This window comes from Dromaius novaehollandiae, chromosome 3 (assembly GCF_036370855.1).
Source record: "Dromaius novaehollandiae isolate bDroNov1 chromosome 3, bDroNov1.hap1, whole genome shotgun sequence".
NCBI classification, from domain to species: Eukaryota; Metazoa; Chordata; class Aves; order Casuariiformes; family Dromaiidae; genus Dromaius; species Dromaius novaehollandiae.
In genome coordinates, this window is record NC_088100.1 from 93,506,955 (window position 1) to 93,529,026 (window position 22,072).

The following is a 22,072-nucleotide window of genomic DNA, read 5'->3' on the forward strand; positions in this document are numbered from 1 at the left end:
AAAAGGGATGAAAGCCGGGAGAGGTGCAAAGCTCCCCCTTAAAATGTGTCTGTGTAAAACTGACAAGATGGCGTTTGGTCACTCAAATGGAGAGGAACATGAAAAATTCAGAGGAATTAAAGGTTGTCGGGAAGGATTGGTTCACGTTTCAGCTAAGGCAGATGTGATGCACCATAACAGTTCTTTACAATACTCAAAAGCTAAAGTGGTTATTTGTGTAGTAAAGGTCCTGTATAGTCACTCAATGAATGAATGAAGTATGGGAGAGCCAACCTGGGGTAGACCCTTGTGCAAATAGTGTAAGCACAGGTAATAAGCATGCAGGAGAGAACTAAGAAGGCAACCCCCTGAGGAGCAGCCCGTAAGCTACTGGGATCTGTAAACCAGAAGCTGAAAACCACTGGTGTTGGGAGTTGGTGGAGTCTCCATCTGTGAGGCTGGCAAACATCTTTCAAGAATGGGTAGAAATGCTACTGCTAGGGTGTTGGGTGATAGATGAGGAGGCCCTATTTTCTGGGGCTTACTCATATAACCAGAGCCCTGAAGAGTTCCCCACTAGGGCTTAGTTGTGAGATGGCCACTGTTCCGCAGAATCTACAATGTGAAATCCAGTACCTCATTAGTCTCACCACTAAACTTAAGTGATATAATAAATGAAAGATAAATATCAGTGTATGCTTACAGGATACAAGGGAAGCCAAACAGTAAGCACTATTTGTTTATAAGACTATAAAATACAGGCTGGCAGACAAACTTGATTGCTTTTTGATAGATTTGCAGCCTGAGAGTTTGAAGGGAAAGTGACAGGTAGGTATATTTGGAACTAAAGTGTTTGATTTGGTGACTCATGAAATCTAACACTCAAAATTTAATGCAAATCAGGTTGGCTGTGACACTGTCATGCAGACTGAGAGCTGACTGACAGATCTCGCATGGAAAAATAGTGAATAGTTTGGGCTTTGTCTTGATGGCGGGGGAAGAGACAAGCCCTTGCTGCAGACAGGATGGAACATGTGGATGAGACTCAGGGAGTGTCAAGATAGAGTTGAGACACTGGTGTTTGCCACGAGGCAAACAAGATGAGGGCAAATGGGGCTGGAGACAGCCCTGACCCCTCATAAATGGTCTAGCAATGCCAAATGCCAGGTCTGCCTTGGTTCCATGTGGTTGGATGGTGACTACAAGGCCTGTTTTGTTATCCAGGCCTATCTTTCTAGCAGCAAAACCCTGGCATGGTGTTGCATGAGTGTTGCTGTGCTATACCATCTCCCTGGGAGATACCATCAGTGCTTCCCTGATGACCAAGCAGGGACATCCACCCCTTGTCCAGGGCTACTATACCAGCAGTTGTTGCAAACACCCAGGAGTACCAAATCCAGAGGGACACGGAAACTTGAGTAGGAGGGTAGCAAAATGTGGCGTAGGAGGGAAAACCAGAGCAGCAGAGACACTGAAGGGCTGTTAGGCTGATGGCAGACTGGTCAGCTGTGAGATGATAGAGAAGCACAAACTGCGACATGCCAGGGTTTCAAGCCATGGTACAGCGCTGGTGCAGCCTTTCTTGGAATGGTGCATGATGTTCAGGGCACCACGTGACCAGACAGCACTACTGACAGATTGGAGGGAGTTCCTGCAAAAAGGAATAGACAAGACCTGGTTGTCTGGAGCTAAATCCATACTGCCTGGTGAGACAATGGTTTCCAGTGGGCAAAGGCAGTATGAAGGGCTTTGCTGATGTTCAAAGGCAAGGTTTTGTAGACAACTATCCTGGGTGATCAGGACATCTTGAAAGGGCCACAGAGTCATGAAATTAAAAGCTCTCCCGATCCTAATGAAAGTTGTCATCCAGAATCTCCTTTCTGCATTGAAAATCATGGCTGAGAAAATAGGCTCCAAGGAAAGAAAGGGATTAAGTAGCCTGGTCTGGGGAGGACTATCAGAATGAAGTTGTAGAAAGAAAATGGTTGGGTTTCACCTGAAACCTGAAGATCTCTCTGAGGCTGAAATTCCTTAGCTTGAAGAGTGATGATCCCCCCCCTCCCCGCCCCCCCACCCCCCACCCGGCCAGGAGAAGGAGTTCTTCAAACATACCTGGTCAAGTCTTTGAAGCAAAAGAGCAGTCTAGTACTGAACCCGAGGGATGTAAGCAGGGGTCTCTGGAGCATCCATGTCCCTTTAGGATCACCTTCCAGCGGGTTCAGGGCAAAGTACAAGAGTGAGTTTCCCTCTTCGTTTTGGTGGGGAAATCATGCTTCCTCCTCACTTTGCTGAGGAAGTATGAGTTCTGTAGATCTTGGTTGCCTTTAGGAGAAAATCAAACCCAGGTTCATTGCAGAGCCAAATGCTCCCTGCTGTTACAATCTGTTTCCATCCCTGCCAGGCACTATCCCAGTGCAGATGAGTCACTTGCATGGTTGGCTTTGCTTACAGCTGTTACAGCTGTGCTGTGAGCAGGACCAGGGGTTCCTAAGCAGCGAGACACATACCACTAGCAATATGCAAACCACCGCAAAGCAGTGCACAGAGCCAGGAGCTGGCCATGGCAGTTACAGTACCTGTCAACACTGGTGCTGATGGTGGGAACTGGTACAAAAAAAAAAAAAAGTTTGCCCTTTGCTAATAGATATCTGAGGTCTGATGCAAAGCCAGCTGGAAAGACTTTGGACCCAAGACAGGGATGCACTTAATTTTTGCTTTGAAGAAGTTGAGCCTGCCTGATCAAAGCTGTGGATCAGTGTCTGCAAGAAGAGGCTGATTGGCTGGCTTATACAAGAGATGAAGCATGAAGGGAAGTTTGTATGTAGGCTGGAGGGATGCAGAGGAGAAAGAGAAGTGTGGGGCTTTGCTGGGTCCTCCTTCTTAATAATACTGAGCTAATCCCCCTTGAATGTTCTTTAGTGCTTTGTCTAGGCCTTCAGCTGCCCAAAAAATCTGTGCTAGGTTTGAGGTATGGCACAGGACAGCCTTTCCACTCCTCTGCCTGCAGCTAGAATGCTACTTGCTACTTTTCTTTGCTGCTGTACTCTTTGAGAGGCTTTGTGCTAATTCATAAGCCTTCTCCTTCCCATCGTTTGTAAGGCTTTTTGCCAGGTGCTGAGAATGTTGGACTGATCTTTCCATGGACTGTTCTTGCCTCAAATGATTTGCACTGTACAGAGCTCTGCTGAAGCAGATGATGGAGGATGGCGAGTGAAAAGGCACCCTCAACCCTAGGTGCCAGCCACTGCATTTTGACAATGGTGCAGTTGGTTATGTGATCCAAGGCTCAGTGTTCGTAGCCAGCTGGAGAGAGGGGGGAGTTGTGTGATGGTGTTAGCTGGTGGAGGGCTGAGCTTGGGTCTCTGTTGGTGCATTCTGTACCACTGCATGAGTATGTGGTTCACCACCAGCTCTGATGTGCAGAAGAAATAGGATGGGCAGCTCCTGTATTGCATGCCTGCAGGGTCTTCTGAGTGAATCTGAGCAGTGTAGGACTGGGGAAGCCGTGTCAGTCTGGGCATATTTATGCCTTCCAGGCATTGTGTGCTGCCTAGTGCTCTGGCACACAGGCAGAGAGCATCTTGGGAGAGCAGTGGCTTTTCTTCACAGGTCTCTGGTAGAGTTGAAACCCTGCTTCCAAGAGAGTCCCTGGCTCCCCAGTGCAGGCAAGTCTGTACTGCCATGGCAGTCAAGGGCTCAGGCACAAACTCCTTGGCTGAGCCCAACAGGAGGTGCGTGGTGTCACAGCATGGATAGCCCATGGCACTTGGGAGACCATGTGGGTGCCAGATCGTGAGAGGAACCAGGTCTCCAGGTATAACCCATGCTCCTGGCATCCGCTGGGGCAGGTAACCAGAGTGCGCCTCATCTCCCTGAGTGTTGTGTCCTAAAGGTCTCTCAGGTTTTGGTTTTCTAATCTTGAAATCTACGGTATCAACCCACAGTTCTGCTGGTATCTAGCTGTCTCCATCTCCCTCAGCCTGTCATGAGAATGTCACGTTTCAGTAAACACATAAGGTTCTACGAGAGCACGATCTTGTTTTTCTAATTACAGACATGTTTGTTAAAGTTTACTGGTGAGGAAATAGATGAATGCTTACATCTTTCTGGCTGTTTTTGCAGGCATATGCTTTATTGATTTATATTTTTCCGTACGCATTTCTCAGGCCACTTTCTCACATCTGACTGACATCAGTGGTGTAGCTAGAGGAACATAGCTAGACACTTGCCTGTGTCAATGCCTCTGTACGTTTAACCCAGCTGTCCAGCTCCTGCATTATTTCTGCCTGAATCCCAGCTGAGTGTTTTTTTTCCCTTCCTCCCCACTCCCCCCTTTTTTTTGTCCTCTTGCCAGAGGTTTGGCAGAGGATGCAAATGTTGGGTGGTGAGGAGCAGAGACTCCAGGATGAGCTGGTGAGGAGAATGGGAAATGCTCAGTTTGGGAGGGCCTAGATTGCTAATTTTATTGCTTGCCTGGACTGTGCTCTGCCACAGTGGAGTTCAGCATGGGGTGGGCAGTCTCCACAACAAGCAGCTCATTGTCAGCTGCCCTGTAAGAGTCCGTCTGGTCTCTGCCTGATGTCAGCTCCCCTGCCCAGAATGCAAAATGACTCCATGAACATCTTGATGAGCTTTCTCTCCCCCAGCTCTTCACAACTGTGCCGCAGACTACAAGGGCCAAGGAATTCATCCAGGCTTTCCTGTCTCTCCTCCTGCCTCTCTTTTGCTTTCCCTTCGCAGAGCTGCGTAGAATTTCAACACACGTATGGGAGCTTGGAGACTTGCTTGGCTTCAGAGTGGTTGCTCATCCTCACCTTCCTGTGGGCAGGAAGGAGGAAAACCAATTGATTGTGCTTCACCTGCACATGAAGACTGAAGGCAAGGAGAGGAGAAAGCTCCTGCTCTGCTCCATCTGCCAAGACCTTTTCTCCCTGCTGCTGCCCTCTCAGGGGAGCACACAGGCACCTTGAAAGGGGTAGTTCCCAAGGTTCTGTTTCTGCAGGGCTGCTCAGAAGGCAGGACCGAGGGCTGGAGGCTGCATTGCAGCATGTGTTCCCTTCTGTACACCCAGTTACAATGTCCCTTAGTGTGCCTTACTGAAAGGTTCAGCAAATGGCAAGTGCCCTGCAGGATATGTTTTAGCAGCTTCTGCTTGGAAGTGCCACCAGCAGTGCTTGTGGCGTTTGATGCTCAAGCAGGAGGCCCTGAGGTGACTAATGTCAGTGGCAACTGGCATACATAGTTTGATTCAGGAGGTATGTTCTAGGCCTGTTGGCCTGGCCTGTGGCCTGCCAGGGGATATCTCTGTTCTTGATGTGTAGACAGAGATTTGAGGTAGTGTTAACAGGCTAGTCATGCTAGGAACATAGAGGCTTCTAGTGCAGAGCAGGCTTCCCTTGGGGGTGGGGGGGAAATAGGGGGACCTCTGCTTCTGCCTCCCTCCAGCTGCTTGTAGAAAGGGGAATGGTTTTTAATATTGCTGAATAAGAGCCTAAGATGCCTTTTGGCAAGTATTTCTGCATCATTCTTGCTGTTTAGAGGAAGTCAGCATTAAATGTGCAGAAGGGGAAGGCTCCAGGGTTTGGGTGGGACCTAGTTCGATGTCCTGCTCTGTTACTCCTTCTTTGGGAGCCTGCAGTCTGTGTGCTGCAGCGGGAAGCTACATTTGAGGTCAGTAAAGGGCTTTGACGCCAGTGGCTACTTCCCCCCACGCTAGCCTTCCAACAGCTTTCCACTAACTGTGCCCTGGGTCTCTTGATGAGCAGGAACCTGAGCTGACATTAGCATCCCAGGGCAGGCAGAGCTGCGCTCCCCTGCCCTAGAGCCCATAAGCAGGAGAGCACAAGCCAGGCACCTTTGCCTGTGTCCCTCTCCTGGGACACCACAGCCTGTGTGATCACAGGTGGCTCCTGCTCCCAGGGAACTCTCAAGTGCCATTGCTGTGCAGATGTAAGGAAGCAGTCAGGATCTTTCTCCAGAGCCAGGCAAGACAGCTCCCAGTGGGATCTGGACAGAAAACTTTGCAAAACCCTGTCATCTATCCCCATTCTGGTTGATTTTCAGTCCTCATGCTGTCTTTGCTGGAGACTGGTGGCAATGTATGTGGTATGAAGTTTATCTCTATAGATGACTGTCTTGCCTGAAGCCTCATGCAGCCAATTCCATCACTTGCAACCAGACCAAAATGGAGCATCTCCCCAAGACCTCTAGTGTTTTATCCTCTTTGTTCTTCCCTGGCTCTTTTCCCTCCACAGGATGGGCCCGGTGCCACTCCTTTCCAGCCTACCCTGATGCTACACAGGGGAGGATTTCTAATACTAAAACCAGGCTCTTCCTCTTGCTGCAGCATGCTTCTCAGGCTGACAGACCTTCCTGAGAGGGCACAGGGGCCTCTTTGGGGACAGTCAGGGCATCAGGTGTGTGCTTGGGGCAGGAGGTGGTTGTTGCTAGAAAAGTCCCCTTCTCCCTTGTGGATCGACACAGGAGACTTCTTTCCCTTAAGTAGGAAGTGTGCTGCTAAGCCGCAGGACTGTACTTGCTGCAAGCACTTCCTTTCCTCCCTGGCCTTTACTTTGCTTAAAACACTGCATCTAGACCTCAGCTTCCTCCAGGACCAGTCCTGCTCCTCATGTGTTTTACATAAGTGTGTTTTCCCCTTGCTGCATGCATTGCCCTGGTAACATCCACTTGAAGCATGAGGAGCAGGGAGGGAATGTCCCTTGAAGCAGCTGTTTGAGACCAAGGCCTCAGCTGAGCGTAAGGACTGGGGTAGTTCCAGGTCTGTGGAATGCACTGTGCCTGTCTGGAGCGAGGGAGTTAACCATAATGCGAGCAGAGCTGCTTGCTGTCTGGTAGAACCGGTCCCTATTAAGGCAGGGCCTGTATGCCGGTTAATGGGGCAGCAGTTCTGTGATGGGCTTGCCATGTCTATGCTGATTTTCCAGTCACAGCTGCCAGGAGCATCAGGCCAGAGCTGACCTCTTTTCCCACGGAGGGAGCGGAGCCAGCAGCATAGGTCAGAGGGAAGCCCTGCTTCCTCCGCCCAGCTTCCTCATTCTCATAGCCTCATTATCGAGGCGCTCAGGCTGCTGCAGAAGACTATAAGGGCAAGACGGCACCTGCGCACACATTGGCAGGCGGCGTTCTCCCTGCCCACAGAGACTTAGGATAGAGTCTGGCCCTGGACAACATAGGCTGGGTGCATACAGCATGGTGTGGAGGGACAGTGGTGAATGTGTCCCAAGAGATTGGTATGATAGGGAGCGTATAATGGGGTACGAACTCTGGAGCTGGCTGGTCCCCAAGTGGGCAGGTTCCCAGAGCTGTTGGCTGCTGCAGTTACATGTCTGACTGTGAATAACTACATCCCGCAGACATGCAGGCTGGCCTAGGTGCCTTCTGGGAAATGCTGCTGGCACCCTTGGCCTGTGAAGAAGGGGAGAGGTTTCCTTGTTCCACCTAGGTGAGAAGGCTTTGGCCTCCTCCATGGGACTGGTATCAGGAGTTGTAGCACCAAGAAGGCCTGCAGCTGTGGTGGGTTGTTCTCCCCCCTCACAAGGGGGGCTTCGTCCTTGTATGTTCCCCTAGGAAACTCGGGTCAGGCTCTCCAAGTGACCCTAGTGTTCAGCTGCAGTTCAGGCACAGCAGTCCTTACCTAGCTAGGATGGAGAGACCAGCTAGCATCCTGCTGCATTGATAGGCTCCTGGGGAAGGTCTTTGGATGAAGAATACTAAGTAGGCACTATTGATCAAACCTGCGGAGATAGTCACCGAGCTTTTCCTTGGTTCTCTAATTCCTGCTGTAACCCTGCAAGAGGCTGGGCACCTTGGTGGGTCTGACCCAAGTGATGTTACGGACAACAGACTTTTTTCTAGCCTGCTGCTGGGTGTGTGTGTGGAGGTTGGGGGAGCTGGGAGGGGGAGAGAAGTGATGCTCCTGTTATCCTTGCAAACTCTCAAGGCTGTTTCACATGCCTGTAGCATCCATATCTCCATGCGGAGCCCCTTGTGCCCACCATCGGGCAGGAGGTTGCATGCCCTAAGGACGATGCTAACTGACTGTGCTCAGGCAGCTGAGCAGTGAGACACAGTGACTGGCCTGATGAAAAAGCAGTGTATGCCTTCAGTGTATGCTACGGCTTTTCCATTACCAGGTGTTCTGGCCAGGTTACTGGAGAGGTTAGAGAAACTTATCTCCAGTCTGTTCCAGTCCATTCTCTGGGCTTTAGAAAAATCACATCTTTGAGACTCTTTCTGTGAAATGTGGTTTAAATTATCCATAGTTTGTTTTGAACTCAGTGTTTGTTTCGAACACATAATGATTTGTATAAATAATGATTATCAAGGTTCATGAGCAACATGGTTGTATGACCCTCACTTCTTTCAGAAAGAAGACTGCAGGAGGGAATATAAAACGTGCAATAATGAAGTCAAAGTTTGGTCTTTGCAAAGGAAAAATCATACCTCCCTCATCTGTTGCAAGTCTTCAGTATGTCAGTAAAAGAAGTTAATAGGTAGCCAGCTTGTGTAGCTTGTTTGGATGTTCAGAAACCTCTGAAATTCCTCACAGAAGACTGCTAAGAAAACTAGCCATGGGAGCAAATGTAGAGTAGAGTCATAGATCAAAAACTGGCTAAGCATCCAGAAACAAAGTGCAGGAATGATTGAGCTGTTTCCAGTGTCACAGAAGCAAAGGACAAGGTTGTTTGCTATTAATGATCTGGAAAAGATGGTGAGTAATGAGGTACCTCAAATCTGCAAATAACCTGGAGTTTAGATTTGTCAAGGTGAAGCAACTCCAAAGTGAGATGGTGTAACATTAAGTGACAGGAGAGGAGAAGGAACTTAGTACTGAGAAATGCAAAGCCGGGTATATTGGAAGGAATGATTTGTTCTTCGACATTGCTATTTTCTAAATTAGTTATAACTACTCAGGGCAATGATGTTGCAGACCAGTTGATGAAGGCACTTCTCAATATGCAAGGATGCAATCAGAGAAGTAAATCATGCTCAGGTGCATGAGGAATACCATAAAAAGAAGTGCTGAGAGCCTCAGAATGCTAGTCTAGAAGTCAAGGTTATTTCTTTATCTAGGATATCATGTGCAGTTCTGGAACCTTTCCTTAGAGTCAAAAGAGAACAGATAACATCAGAGGGACAGCAGTGAGAGTGGTTAGCCTGTCTTTCTTTCCTCATTCTTCTATTTCCCTCCAGCCTGTCTTCCTTTCCTTTCATCAGCGCTTCTAAAGAGATTGTCACAGGATATGTTGAAGGCAGGGAAAAGTCCTTTGCACCACACTGCCTGTATCATACAAGGTGGGGTGTTGACACTGTGTCAAGCCATGAGTCTCTCCTCCCTGACCTGGCAGGAGATGTTACCGTGACTGCTGAGTTTTGCACTGCTGTTTGGCTGCAGGTTCCCATGAAACTTCTTGTCCTTTCTCCTTCTGCCAGCTTCTCTCAGGTTCCCAGTTCACTGCCTCCATCCCTGTCTTGGAGCTTCTGAGTCTCTTGTTAATTTGAATAGGGTGAATTATTCTGGTTGGCTCTTTAGTTAGTTCCCAACCACAGTCTCATGACTTGGCCTTTTTTTGTTTTTTTTCCTGCTTTTTCACTCTCCTTTCTGTTCCTGGCAGCTGCTCTCTGTTTCTTAACCTGTGAGTATCTCTTAGCAGGCTGCTTAGTAGCTTTTCCAAATCAACTGCCCCCCCCCGCCTTAATGCTTAGCCCAGCTATTGCTTTTTGCTATGTCCTTTGTCATCAGTGCTTCAGCCAATTTGTGTTCATGTGTCTGTCTCAGCTGAGCTGGGAAGGATCGTTTTCAAGTCGAGCTCTCTAGGACACCGCAGCAAACGTTTTGGTGGTCATTATCGAAACAGCATTGTGCTGTGATGCTGATAAATCTCTGCAGCTAAGCGGGAGATTGCCAGCATACACCAATGAGCTAGAAGGAAGAGCCCTGGGCCCTCCCTACTGATGTCCTGATCTAATGTGGAGTTAGAAGGGCAGGGCTGGTGGAAAGGATCTTCTCTGGGACAAGAGGCCAAAACCAGCACAGGGCAATGGTGGTGGCTTTCTTGTGTTTTGGGTGAGTGGCAGCTCTTTTTTGTCTGACTCACCAGAATGTCTTCCCTGGGCTTGAGTAAGCAGCCCCTGCATGTTTCCCAGAGGTGATGCTGTGCCATCCAGCTTTTTTGTGTGGTATGCCGTGAACTGGATAATGAAGGGTTTGTGGTGGTGGGTGCTAGATAAGGTGAGCTGTTCAGTGGTCTGAAGCGCGGGTCTAGAGCCTGCATATCTGTTGTTGCCTCTTTCTTCAGCAGCTGAGGGGATTTTCTCTCCCCCATTCCACAAAGTGATTGTTTTTTTGCTACTGATTTGTCCTTTCTAGACCATCCCAGTAGTACTTGATTTGCATTTGATCATTGCTAGCATGGTCTCCTCTGTTTCACGTGGAGCTACTCTGCACAGAAGGAAAAACTTCCCATCCCTAAGGTGTGACGTGACTGTACTGGCTGCAGCCCAGCTGGTCTCTTGTACTGTTTTGGGGAGAGCTCCAAATAAAATTTTTGACTGGCTAAATAGGAGATCCTAAGCTCCTCTTTGCCCTCTGTGAGGTTGCATCTGAATGCATCCAAGCCAGAGGAAGGAAAGAAAACAAGCAGGGGGTGGGACCAGCCTCTTACGGAGGCTCTGGGAGGTTGGGGGTGAGGCCTGCAGTGAGCAGAGCATGGTGATTCAGCCTAATAAAGCCAATGGCACAAAGCCAGGCAAAGGAAATTGTGGGATCATGATGCAGCAACTGTCCCACAGCAGTTTGTTTTCATCATCCAGTCGTGACTTAACACCCCCCACACCTATTCTTTCTTTCCTGCAACTAAATGTTCTTGCTGCCAAGGGAAAAGGGGCCTGAGAAACCAAGCTCTCAGGAACAGGAGGAATCCATGAGAAAGGGGCACACCTAAATGGCTTGGGAGTAGGAGAGCAAGCAAGGGAGGTTTGGGACTCTGCGTAGTGGGTTCAGCTACTGAAGCACCTGTAGGCTCTTTGAGCACCTCCCAGACTCTGCAGGCTTCTTCCAAGAAACACTTGTTCTTGGGTGCAGGTACCCAGTGAGATCCTGCTGCACAGGAGAGCCTGGAGATGGCAGGTTAGGTTGGTCCCTCGAGCTGCTGTGCTGGTATCTCCGAGCTCTAACCAGACTACAGCCCCATGCAGCTGGTGTGCCTCTAACCTGGACTTTCTCTCTGTTCCCCAGGGAAGACGATGAAGTTGTAGACATGCTTCCCTACGTGATTGCCACCCTGGGCTCAGCAGGGGCCACCTGCAAAGCCTCCACCTGCAACAACAGCACCAAGGATTACTGCTACAGCGCCCGCATCCGCAGCACTGTGCTGCAGGGGCTGCCCTTTGGCGGGGTGCCCACTGTCTTAGCCCTTGACTTCATGTGCTTTCTTGTAAGTCTCCCTACCATTGCATCAGTGCCTTCTCCCCTACCATTCCTGCCATGCTGGAGGAAAGGAGACAGGTGTGGGCAGAGGGAGGACTCAGGGGGTTATGTGCTTGGCTTGCCTCAGCAAGGTAATTAACCAAGAATGGGAGGGCTGTGGTCTAGTGGTTACAGTTGGGGGTCCCAGACTTCATTCCTGACTTTGCTGCTGGCTGCCTCTGTGGTCCTCACCATGTCCCTTAGCCACTCTGGGCTTTGACTTTACTCCAGCATTACTGCATGGAGCCCACAGAAGGCAGTTATGAACTAACTTTGCTGAGGACATGGACTGGGTTAGGTCAGTCCTGCCCCCCAGAACTCTGGCTTATGGGGTGAAGTCCCTGTGGCTTTACCTACCCAAAGGCTCTGCTGGTTCATCGTTAAGAGCTGCAGGACCACAGACATTATGGCTATAATCTCACCTCCTTGAGACCTGAGGTTTATGGTAGGCCCCCTTGAAGATCCTGAAGACTTAGCCATTGTGCATTGTGTCCTGGACCTCTGCCTCCCACAGCCACCTCCTCCTTCAGCCATCCAAACGTCCAGACTTTAACATCCATAGGGAACTCGTGCTGCCCCACAGCCTTGGTTTGCTGTTAGCAGAGGAGCCCTGTCCCCTTCTTACCCCGCTGTTCCAGTGGCTCAGCACGCCTGACAAGGGCAGAGCTGGGCAATGCCTGTCTCATAACTCCACGTTCACTCTCTTCCAGGCACTGTTGTTTGTCTTTTCAATTCTGCGTAAAGTTGCTTGGGACTATGGACGTCTGGCCCTGGTGACTGATGCTGACAGGTAAGCTTGGGAGAGGGGCAGAAGGGTGAATAAAGCACAAGTGGTACCCTTCCTTGCTCAGGAACAGGATGGACAAAACCGCCTTGCATGTGCTGGGGGAGCTGGGGAGGAGAGACAGTCGCACCAGTTGTATCCCTTGAGCTCCTGGAACTTAAAAAACACCTCCTTACCAGCTTTTTGTTACAGCATCCTTGCTGTGAGAGGTTCTTGCTGGCTGCAGGAGCTAGAGCTGCAATATATTGCTTACAGTTCATACAGTGACAGAGGGGTGCAGCGGGCTTTGCAGGGCACAACAGCTTTTGCCCTGCAGAGGCTAAAACGGCCTGAGGAGGAACAGAGGATGGAGGGGAAGGGGGAGAGAGGGAAAGAGGTCACAGCAAAGGCGAGGGCTGCCACAGTAAAGGCTTTGTTAAGCCTCTGAAAGTGTCTTTGTGGCGTTGCTGGATGTAGTTCTTGTTAAGAGCACTTGAAAGCGGTAGGCTCTGTTTCCAGGTGTGGTGGTACTTGTTCACAAAGCTAAGGCAGGAAAGGCAGCAGGCGGGGATGGTCTAGATGCCTGGCCAGCGCTGTGAGCTTGATGTGTGTGAGCACAGGGAGGCTGGAGCGACAACCTGCACCAATGGTGGTAGTGACTGAAAAGAGAGTGCAAGTGCCCAGAGTAAACGTGGAGTTTATTACTACCCTAAGCGAGGTGTGGGCTACCAGGCATTTCTTGCTGGGTGAGTGGCACAGAGGAAGAACAAGCAAACTGCTGGCCCACCCCCACCCTTGCCAGTGGTGAAAGGTTTGTGCTGAGCCTAGGAGCATAATGCAGCAGGACAGTGCTGCATGGACTGCTCTGTGGCTGCAGAGACAGAGCAAGGGGCAATGGAAGTGGACCTGTCTGGTAATCTTTGCATTTCTTTAGTGATGAGTGTGTGTGTAGTTGCTGCGCATGTTTGTCAGGAAGCTATCCAGCCCCACAGTGAGGCAGGCAGGAGGCAAAGGAGCCATAGGGGCTGTATGTCTAATTCTGTGCTAAGGAAAGTTTGGTTCAAATCCCAAGTGCTGAAGAGTTAGTCTGGTGTGTATCCTTCTGTGTTCTGTGTTGTGAGCTACTGTATCTTTTGGCAAAAGTCAGAGACCTTTGTGGATGGTAATTCCACGGTGGTGTGAAATGTGTGGGAAGCCTTTCAAGAATGTGCCTTGCTATTCTCGTTATTGGCAATGGGAAGGCTAAAAGTTATTTTCTTCCAGCGCTGAACAAAGGACTCTCCTTGATTAAGTTAGAGGATTTGTGCAGATAGTCTGTCTGACTCTGTTGCTATAAGCTCTGGGGATGGTTTGCTGTGTGTGCTGTGTTTTGTCATGTGCTGGAGGCAGTGTGTGGCTTAAGGCAGGCTGTGGTTTGTGCGCCTTCCTCTTGGTCAGCTCCACAAGCTCATCATGCCCGAGGGCTTGGATGGGTCTGAGCTCTGGCCTGTTACAGTTCCCTTGGTGATACCGATTCAAACAAGCTGCCTCTGGGCACTCCCTGCACAGCAGTGGAAAGAATAACAGAGTTGTTTTCTTCCAGCACTGAACAAGGAACTCTCTTGGATTAGATACATAATGTTGCTGTGGCTGACCTGCCTCTCCTTTCCTGGCTCGGCTGGGGAAATCAGCAAAGCAAGGACCCTAGGGGAAAGAGAGGAGCAAGAGGAGAGAATAGGCAGATGAAATTTCACTGGGGAGAAGAGCGTAGCTGATCCTCAGGGTTAAGCTGTCCTGACCTAGGTGTTAGTGGGGAAGATTTGGCTGATATCCATTGGGTGAGAGACTTTTAGGGTGTGAGGGCAGAGCTATATCCCTCAACTAGCATCATGACCTGATGACAAGGAAGGCCGGAAGAGCCCTGGGCTGCCTGGTAAGCATTATCCAAGACCAAAGGATGGACTCTGTCTCCCTGCTAGTGTTTGTATATCACAGTGCTCTGAAGCTTGGGATATGCCACTCTGGCCTTCAGGACAGAGAGAGGACTGGCCCCTTCTTGGAGCTGATGCTTGAATGCCTTGGGTGCGAGGGAATGAGAAGCCTCTGCCAGGGAGACATGGGCCCTAGGGGAAAGGCAGAAGGGTGCCTGCTGTTTGACTAGGGGGAGCTGCTAAGGTCAGGGAGGAGGGCAGCTACAGTAAGGACTGCAGCACCGTTGGTGTAAGTGGGGACACCAGATCCAGGATCCCAGATAGGAGCTCCTGCTGCTGAGGCTCCTGGGCCCTGGTACTCCTGCTGCTTGGCCCATCTGCAGGGCAGGATGAGCATTTTGTGGTGCAGGGGTTTTGTCCCATGACATGTATTGGCTGCCTTGGGAGAGGGAGGAGAGGGGTCGAAATGGAGTTTAGATGGCTGCTGAGAGCTGGAGGGCAGTCCCTGCAGGCTGTCCTGCCTGGCCTGGTCCCTCAGGAGCTCCCCAGTACAACTGTGGTGTAGACCTGGGCTGCCTTCCCGACAAAGCTGGCTTCCTTTGAGCTCATGGCAAAGAGTACTATCTGCCAATGAAGCCCATGAGCCAGCAGGGGACTTTTGGGGTGTCAGTGGCTCAGGATAACACTGAGCTCTGGAAGGAAGTTTCCCCTTTGTTTTCCCTCTCTGGCGTAACTGTCAGCAGGTTTTTCTTCCTCAGGATGGTGTGGAGCCCTGCTGGGTGCAAGTCCCCTGGGATGGAGGAGACCCTGGCCCCTGCTCACCGATTCCCATGTTTGTAACCTCTCCTTTTCTGTTTCTGTGCCCCCAGGCGCCGACGCTGGCAGACGGAGCGAGAGGAGCGGGAATAGTATGTTGTTTTTTCAGGGTCTTGCTTCTCTTCTCTCTTTCTCTTTCTCTCTTTCTGCTTTTCTTTTGCAGTTTTCTGTCTTGCTTCTGAACTAATCTTAACTGGTTGGGAGTTCAGGGCTTGGATTTGTGTCTCCCAATGGATTCATGTTCTTCTCTCCTCTTTCCTTTCCCTCTTGTGTCAGCCACTTACCACAGCTGGATGTGCCCTGTTTTTCCACTGGTAGCCCTTAGATGCTCCCTGCCTGTAGCAGTGGCGATGAGCTCCTAGTCCCAGCTGAGGTGGAGGGTACCATGTCACACACCTGCTGTGCCTGCCAGTGTCTGGCTCTCCCACTTTGCGATTGAGCAGCTGTAAATAAACCTGGTTACCTCAGTGCACAGCATGCTCAGGTCACCCAGGCACAAGAGCAGCCCTTCTTTGCCTGTTCCTTCCCTCATGCCAGTGACCCATGAGGATTGCTCTGAAGCCAGCTACAGGGCGGGCGTGTACATAGGGAGGATCTGTCAGAGAGCTGTAAGTTTTGTTTTGTTTTTTTTTTTTCTCTTTCCTTCACCTCTGTGAGGCTGCCAGGAACAGAGTAAGTGCTGGCCCTTGTCACATACCACCCACCCCAGGTTGGCAGCATGCCCAGCAAGGCAGAGTCTTTGTCCCTTCTCTTTCCATCCCAGATACTTCCACAGAAGCAAACTTCCTGCCTCAGCATGGCTGAGAGCATCATCTGGCACCTTGATCTGGCATTGCCTTCGGGGCATCCATAGGGATTGCAGCTGGCTGCCAGCTCAGCACTGCCACAGGCCCTCCCTCCTTACTCTTTCCTCTTTCTTGCTTCTTTATGTCTAAGCAATGACCTTCCCCCATGCCCTGCCACCTGGCTGGGTGGTGCATGCTGCAGAGGAGATGACCAGCTAGTGGTGCAGAGCCTGATATGGTCACTCAGGGCAGGTAGAAGGGGGCGGCTGAGGCCAGGGCAGTACACTGCAGTCTTGCTTCTCATTTCTGCCTAACTCTATCACTTGTAAAGGAGCAGCCCAGCTGCTACTGCCTCTAGAGGATACAGGAACACTCCTATTTTTGTGGCAGCTCCTTGACCCCAAAGTAGAGCCATTGAGGTTGTGAAAACAAAGGTGATGATAGCTGTGGGTTTGTACATAATGCAGGGGACTCCTTGCTCATACTCGAATGTTTCACTAGTGGTTGGCCCTGCTTCAGGGGTGTTCTGGCAGCTCTTCAATGCTAATGCACAGTTGGGAGAGTAAGGCAGAGGTAGCAGAGCCATCAGGCCCCTGCCCTGAGGTCCAGGACATGGCCTTCATGGAAGAACACCTCCATCATCCCTGTAATAGTGCTGTTCTCTCTCCGAGGCACCATTCCTTCTTGTTCTCCTTCCTCATCTGGGCTTGCTGAAACTCCCTGCTGACCTCCCAGACCTAGTGGTTGAGTGAGGCTGGTTTTGGTAACTGTAAGCTTCCAATGTCTGTGGAGCTCAGAGGAAACCTTGGCCTGATCTATGCTCCTCCAAAGCTGACAGCATCTTCCCACCTTAGCTGTTCCTCCATGCAGGGGTAAAATGGCATGTGGTGGGTTAGGGACACATGTAAGCAACCTAGCCCTTGAATGTGCAGCTCTTGGCAGGTGAGGGCATCCTTCTCTGCTGCATCCATTTGCCTGAGAACTGGCAGGTGCCCTTGTCCTGTCTCTTGTCTGGGCTTGAGGTAGCCATCAGCCCCCTTAATTGGTGAATCACTCTGCACTGGGAGATTGTGACAACCTATTCCCACCTCCGTACCTAAGGGCAGTGATTGCAGAGCCCTGTGGGGCATGCCATCAACATGGCCACCTCCTGCACCATACTGCAGCAAACCCTCTCCACAGCCTGCATGGCAACCTGTCGTCTGACAGCCTGCCCTCCCCCATAGCCTGCAATTTGCTTGGCCTGAGCTTCTTGGCAATGCCTTGGATCTAGTTCCTCTCCTTCCCCCAGGGCCTGGGGCAATGATGCCTCTTCCCACTTGCTTAGTTAGTGCTTTGCTTTAAAAAGCCTCTGACCAGAATGCAGGTGCCCCCTAGGAGCTTCCCTTGAAGTATCCCATCCTTGGGATGGATGGGCACCCCTCTATCTTTCTAGCACTGCAAGTCCTTCCTAATTATTTTCTTTACATGCCCCTAATTATTGTCTTTATGTCACACTCAGCTAGCGTGATCTAATAATGTGGCACTCTTCTCAGTTATTCCCTCCAGCACTGCTCTGCCTTCAGGTTTATGGTACTGAGGAGCCGAAAGCACATCGTGGTGTTGCTCTGGGGTTTCCACCGGCCTGCTGATAGCAGAAATTTACCTTTGCTCCCTATGCCCAGCTGCAAAGCCTCTGGAATTTTAGAGGGCTGAAGACCCAAGAGCCACTATGAAGCTCGCTCCATCGCTTTAGTGGAGCAGTGTGTTAGCCTGTGCAGTCACAAGGCTGCACGCTGCTGTCTAATCTGTTCTCCTGTAGTCCCATGACCTTCAGTTAATTTTCTTCACCCTGTCTCGCTTCCAGCTAGGGGCTCAGCAGGTGCTGCTCTGCTCTCCAAGGGAGGCAACATGTCCCATTCCCTTCCCTTTGGCAGGGTCACGAGAATCTTTGCTTGTTTTCTTTCATGTAGCGTTATCCACCTCATCTCTGGCGTTTGTCTCACAGCTGTTTATTCTCTAGGTTCTTGTCTATCTAATTCTTCTTAAGTCTGTACTGGTTACAGGGAAACTGTATTTTCATCTGTTTTCCTTTGCTGCTATCCTTTAGATCAACCATATCTCTTGCACCTCCAAGATCGCAGCCTGCTGTTGCCATTTTACAAGTGCTGTTTAACTTAGGTCTCTGAACTATTTCCATGCATCCTTTGCCAGCTCTCTTCCACCTCCATTCATAATGAGGGCTATTGTCTGTCTTGGATGTTTCCACTCCAAGTTATTCTAGGTCCCTGCCTGCATATGGACTAGAGCAGTCTGGGATATTCACTTCTCTTGCTTCCTGCCTTCCAGCCTGCAGCCATTCACTTGTAGCTGCCTCCCACACTCCTGCTCTAGGGATTTCTAGCCAACAGATCCAGGTCAGGCTGTGAAGGAAGCTGAGCTGAGCCTGGCTTCAGGGAACAAAGACAATAGTGGCTCAGCTGGATTTCTCCTCTTCTTGCTGAAGTGCTAAAGGGAGAGAGGACTGATATAGGAGAAACATGGTCTGCCAGACTCCCACTCCTCCTCTTTCCTAGGGCAAGTGTGGTCTGCAGAGACTGGCTGTCCCAGCTGCCTTCCCAGGAGGCAGGTGCTGCTGCCATAACCTTTCTGAAGCTGCCGCCTTGTGGCTGCACAGGGGGCCAGCACATCAGAGAGGGACCTCCTTCCTTCCCCTGCATCCTTCCCCTCACCCTCTTGCTGCAGGGTAAAATATGCTTCAGGGCAAGAAGTTGCTGCTGCTGCATCATGTCCTTTGATTGCAATAGGTGGATGCACACTACCATAAAACAGCTATTGCTCTGTGTGCAGGTGCCTAAAAATAACTGGTCAGTAGTTCCTGCTCTCTCCCCTGGAGAGGCACAGCCGGAGCAGGGATCCCACTTGGGCCAGTAGGCTGTTGCCCGCATTGGCACCGAAAGGGCCTAGGACAGCATTGGCATCCCTAGTGGGTGATGGGCTATGGGGCAGCCTCCCAGGTGGGAGTCTTGGCTGGTGCATGTAGCCATGGTTCATGCTGCTCTGCTTCAGCTCCCCTGTGACTTTATGGGCTGTATTTTCTGCCTCTTGACCTCAGTAATACTTGCTAGCAGAGAGCCTTGCAGGCCTACAGCTCTGGGCTTGTCTCTGCAGTTGCATTACAAAGGGAAAACAGGAGCCCCCATGTGAACACCCACCCCATTTTGTGGTGCCCTCTCCTTCACATCTCCTCTTCTCTTTCTAAACTCTGCACTAAACAGACCTAATCTCTCCTCTGTGGCAGCCACTGGCAGGCCCTCCTCACGGGGGCTGGTGTGTAAAGTGGGTGCCTCTGAGAAAGAGGCAAGAAGGTTGCTGAAGGAGTAGCGTCCATGTCTGAGCCCATGAAGGCTGGCAGAGCTGAGTCGCATGTTTGTGAGTGGGCTCTGGATGCCGGTCGACGCAGTGCCGTCTGAGGAGGGGCGCTCTGCTTACTGCTTTACTCTGTTCTTTGAGGCTGTTCTCTCTCCATCTCACCTGGGGCAAACTCACCTGAATTAACCTCTGATCTTCTGGGTGATCTTGATTCCTGGCCAACCTGCCTCCTCTCATCTTTTAGTTTTCTCTCACCTCTGTTTGTCATTTTAGCGTGGCCTCTGCTCTACACTCTGACAACCATGACCGCTACGAGCGCCTCACCTCCGTCTCTAGCTCTGTGGACTTCGACCAGCGGGACAATGTGAGTAGTAGCAAGTGGCAGAATCGAACACCTTGCCTTTGAGTGGCTAGAAGCCTACAGTTTGTGTGAACTCTTCAGAGACAGTGCTGTTGACCCGTCCTAGAACTTTTAGGTCCAATACCTTGTAGTGTGTGAGCATGGTGTAGACCTCAAGGAGATGTGGGAAGCATGTGACTTCTAGTCAGGTGCTTTAATCAGTAGTTTATACATCCCTGTAGCTTATTGGAGATCCCATCCAATCTATAATGTCAGCCTCAAAAGCCATAGTCACCAGGAGAAAGATGCCTGGCCCTTCCTCATGTCCTACTGCAAAATGCCACTGCTGCTTTCTTCTCTAAGGTGGGGGTGCAGTTCAGTAGAAAAATGGGGTGCAATGAATGGGGGGGGGTGAAGTTCCCAGGAGGCATTCCTCCCCCAGGTGCCTGCTGAGGAGCTCCAGCTTGGTCTCTTCTGCCTCCTCAGTCCTTGCTGTGCTCCTCCCCAGGGCAATGGCTGAAGTACCTGTAAGGTGAATTTTCTGGGTCTCCCTAGGCTGTGGAGAGCTTCCATGCTAAGTAGGAGCCTGTCAGTTTGCCCAGCAAGTTGAGCTACTAGTTGTCAGGTTGCAACCTGGTGACAAAGCCCAGCCTCTATCACGTCCCATGGGACAGCATGTTGAGAGAACTCATCTCCTTCAGATGGGCCTGTCTGTGGCCCTATGCTTCTGGGTGATTGTGGTCTGCCCCCTTCTTGTCCTGAGCCAGGGCCTGTGGAGGTGCAAGGAGACCAGCCTGGTCCCCTTAGCCTCTAAAAGGAGGGAGCAGGGATAAGGGAGCACAGAGTGATGCGAGATCCTCCTGTCCTCTTTCTGCACAGGGTTTCTGCTCCTGGCTGACAGCCATCTTCAGGATAAAGTAAGTGCCCCAGGACCTGCATGGGGGACCTGCATGGGGAAGAAGAAAAGCAAGTGCACAGAGTTGTGACACCCAATGCAGTACAGCTGCATGAAGTCACTGCTCTTGCTGCAGCTCCTTCTCAGAAGAGCTCACAGCCTGTATGGAGAGGACAAGCAAAAATGGGCCTTGTGGCCTACCTCACAGTTGAGGAATCCTAGGGCCAAAATTAAGGTCACACAGTAAGTCTGTGACAGATGAGCACCCAGTCCAGGTCTACTTTGCCTCAGTTGCATCTCTTGACTCTCAAAAATATTGTCCACTGCTTTGTAGAGATGCCCCTCTGCCTGGGACTCCTTCTAGGGATGCTGTTGTCCAAGGAAGGCCCATGGAGGTGAAAGTTAGACTAGAAGATGCAGGGAGACCCCTCCAGACTGACGATGCTCGAGAATAGTCTTCTAAGCACTTCTGGCTTCAGAGCACAGTGGGATGGTGTCAGCAATCCAGTATTTCAGAAGGGGAAGTAAGGCCCACCAGGAGGAGCGTATTAGGTGTGGTTTGCATGGGTCTGGCTGCCCTTCCCTGGTGGAGGAGGGCAGAGTGCATGGGGGAATTGAGCTCAAGCAAATGTTGTGTGGTCAGGTTTCTGCCTGGGCTAGTTTAAGGCCAGATGCTGGGATCCCTAACAGGAGCTCTGCCACAGCTCTACAGGGCACTGTCCTGAGACTCTGTGTAGTCCAGTAATTCAAACTGTGCAGGCAGCCATGACCTAAGGCTTTTTTCCAGCACTCAGGGGAACTGGAAGAGTTGCCTGACTGCCTTTCTCTCCCCGGCAGGGATGATGAGATCCGGGACAAGTGCGGGGGTGATGCAGTACATTACCTCTCCTTCCAGAGGCACATCATTGGGCTGCTGGTGGCTGTGGGTGTGCTCTCTGTGGGCATCGTGTTACCTGTCAACTTCTCAGGAGACTTGCTAGGTGAGAGTGGAGATCCTCTGGCTGGGCTGGGGGAGCTTCTTTCAACACCATGGCCCAGACCACCAGGGAGAAGTAGTGGGGCAGGATGGGACTAGACAAACCCCAGCTCTTATCCCATGTCTTGAGATGGAGCATTCAAAGTGATTTGGGGTTTGGGGTGTTTCGCAGGTGAGATTCCTGCTACACCCCAGTCCACTGGGTGCTTTGTGCCACAGCCTCCTGATATATCTGAATGTGCCTGTGTCTGCCTCTTTCTCCCCAGAAAACAACGCTTACAGTTTTGGGAGGACAACTATTGCCAACCTGAATTCTGGGTACGTGTGGGCAGGGATGGGATGGATATTTGAGGACCCCAGGGTATATTTTGCAGATGCACACTTGTTGCAGCACCTCAGTTCCTTGAAGGTTGCATTTCTGCCCTTGCCCTGAAGCTGTTGTTCCTGCTGTGTATCTAGCTCCTATTTGCAGATTGAGCCCTTGGAAGTTGTTTGCAGAGCATGTGGATGCCATGCCAGTTATGCTGCCTGTGGCCCCAGGGCCCTCAGTGGGGCCCTGAGGGGCCTGGCCAGCCATACACAGAGTCATAGTGGCAGCCTTGTGTTGGCCTTTAAGTACAGTCTCTCCTGTGACAGGAATAACCTGCTGTGGCTGCACACGTCTTTCGCCTTCCTGTACCTGCTGCTGACAGTGTACAGCATGCGCCGACACACCTCCAAGATGCGCTACAAAGAGGATGATTTGGTGAGCAGGATCTGGCCACTGTCC

The 22,072-nt window shown here is 50.9% G+C and overlaps 1 protein-coding gene across 2 annotated transcripts in view; it reads left to right on the plus strand.

Moving 5' to 3' along the window:
• The window catches only part of TMEM63B (transmembrane protein 63B), a 59,330-nt gene that overhangs the window by 24,238 nt on the left and 13,020 nt on the right, over positions 1–22,072 (plus strand). For both annotated transcript variants that reach the window (XM_064509515.1, XM_064509514.1), the window contains 8 exons: positions 11,237–11,435; positions 12,178–12,257; positions 15,010–15,048; positions 19,366–19,456; positions 20,312–20,349; positions 21,165–21,307; positions 21,570–21,621; positions 21,940–22,048. In XM_064509515.1, coding sequence (XP_064365585.1) covers positions 11,259–11,435; positions 12,178–12,257; positions 15,010–15,048; positions 19,366–19,456; positions 20,312–20,349; positions 21,165–21,307; positions 21,570–21,621; positions 21,940–22,048 — 729 coding nt within the window. In that variant the 5' untranslated portion in view covers positions 11,237–11,258. The remainder of the gene's footprint in view (positions 1–11,236; positions 11,436–12,177; positions 12,258–15,009; positions 15,049–19,365; positions 19,457–20,311; positions 20,350–21,164; positions 21,308–21,569; positions 21,622–21,939; positions 22,049–22,072) is intronic.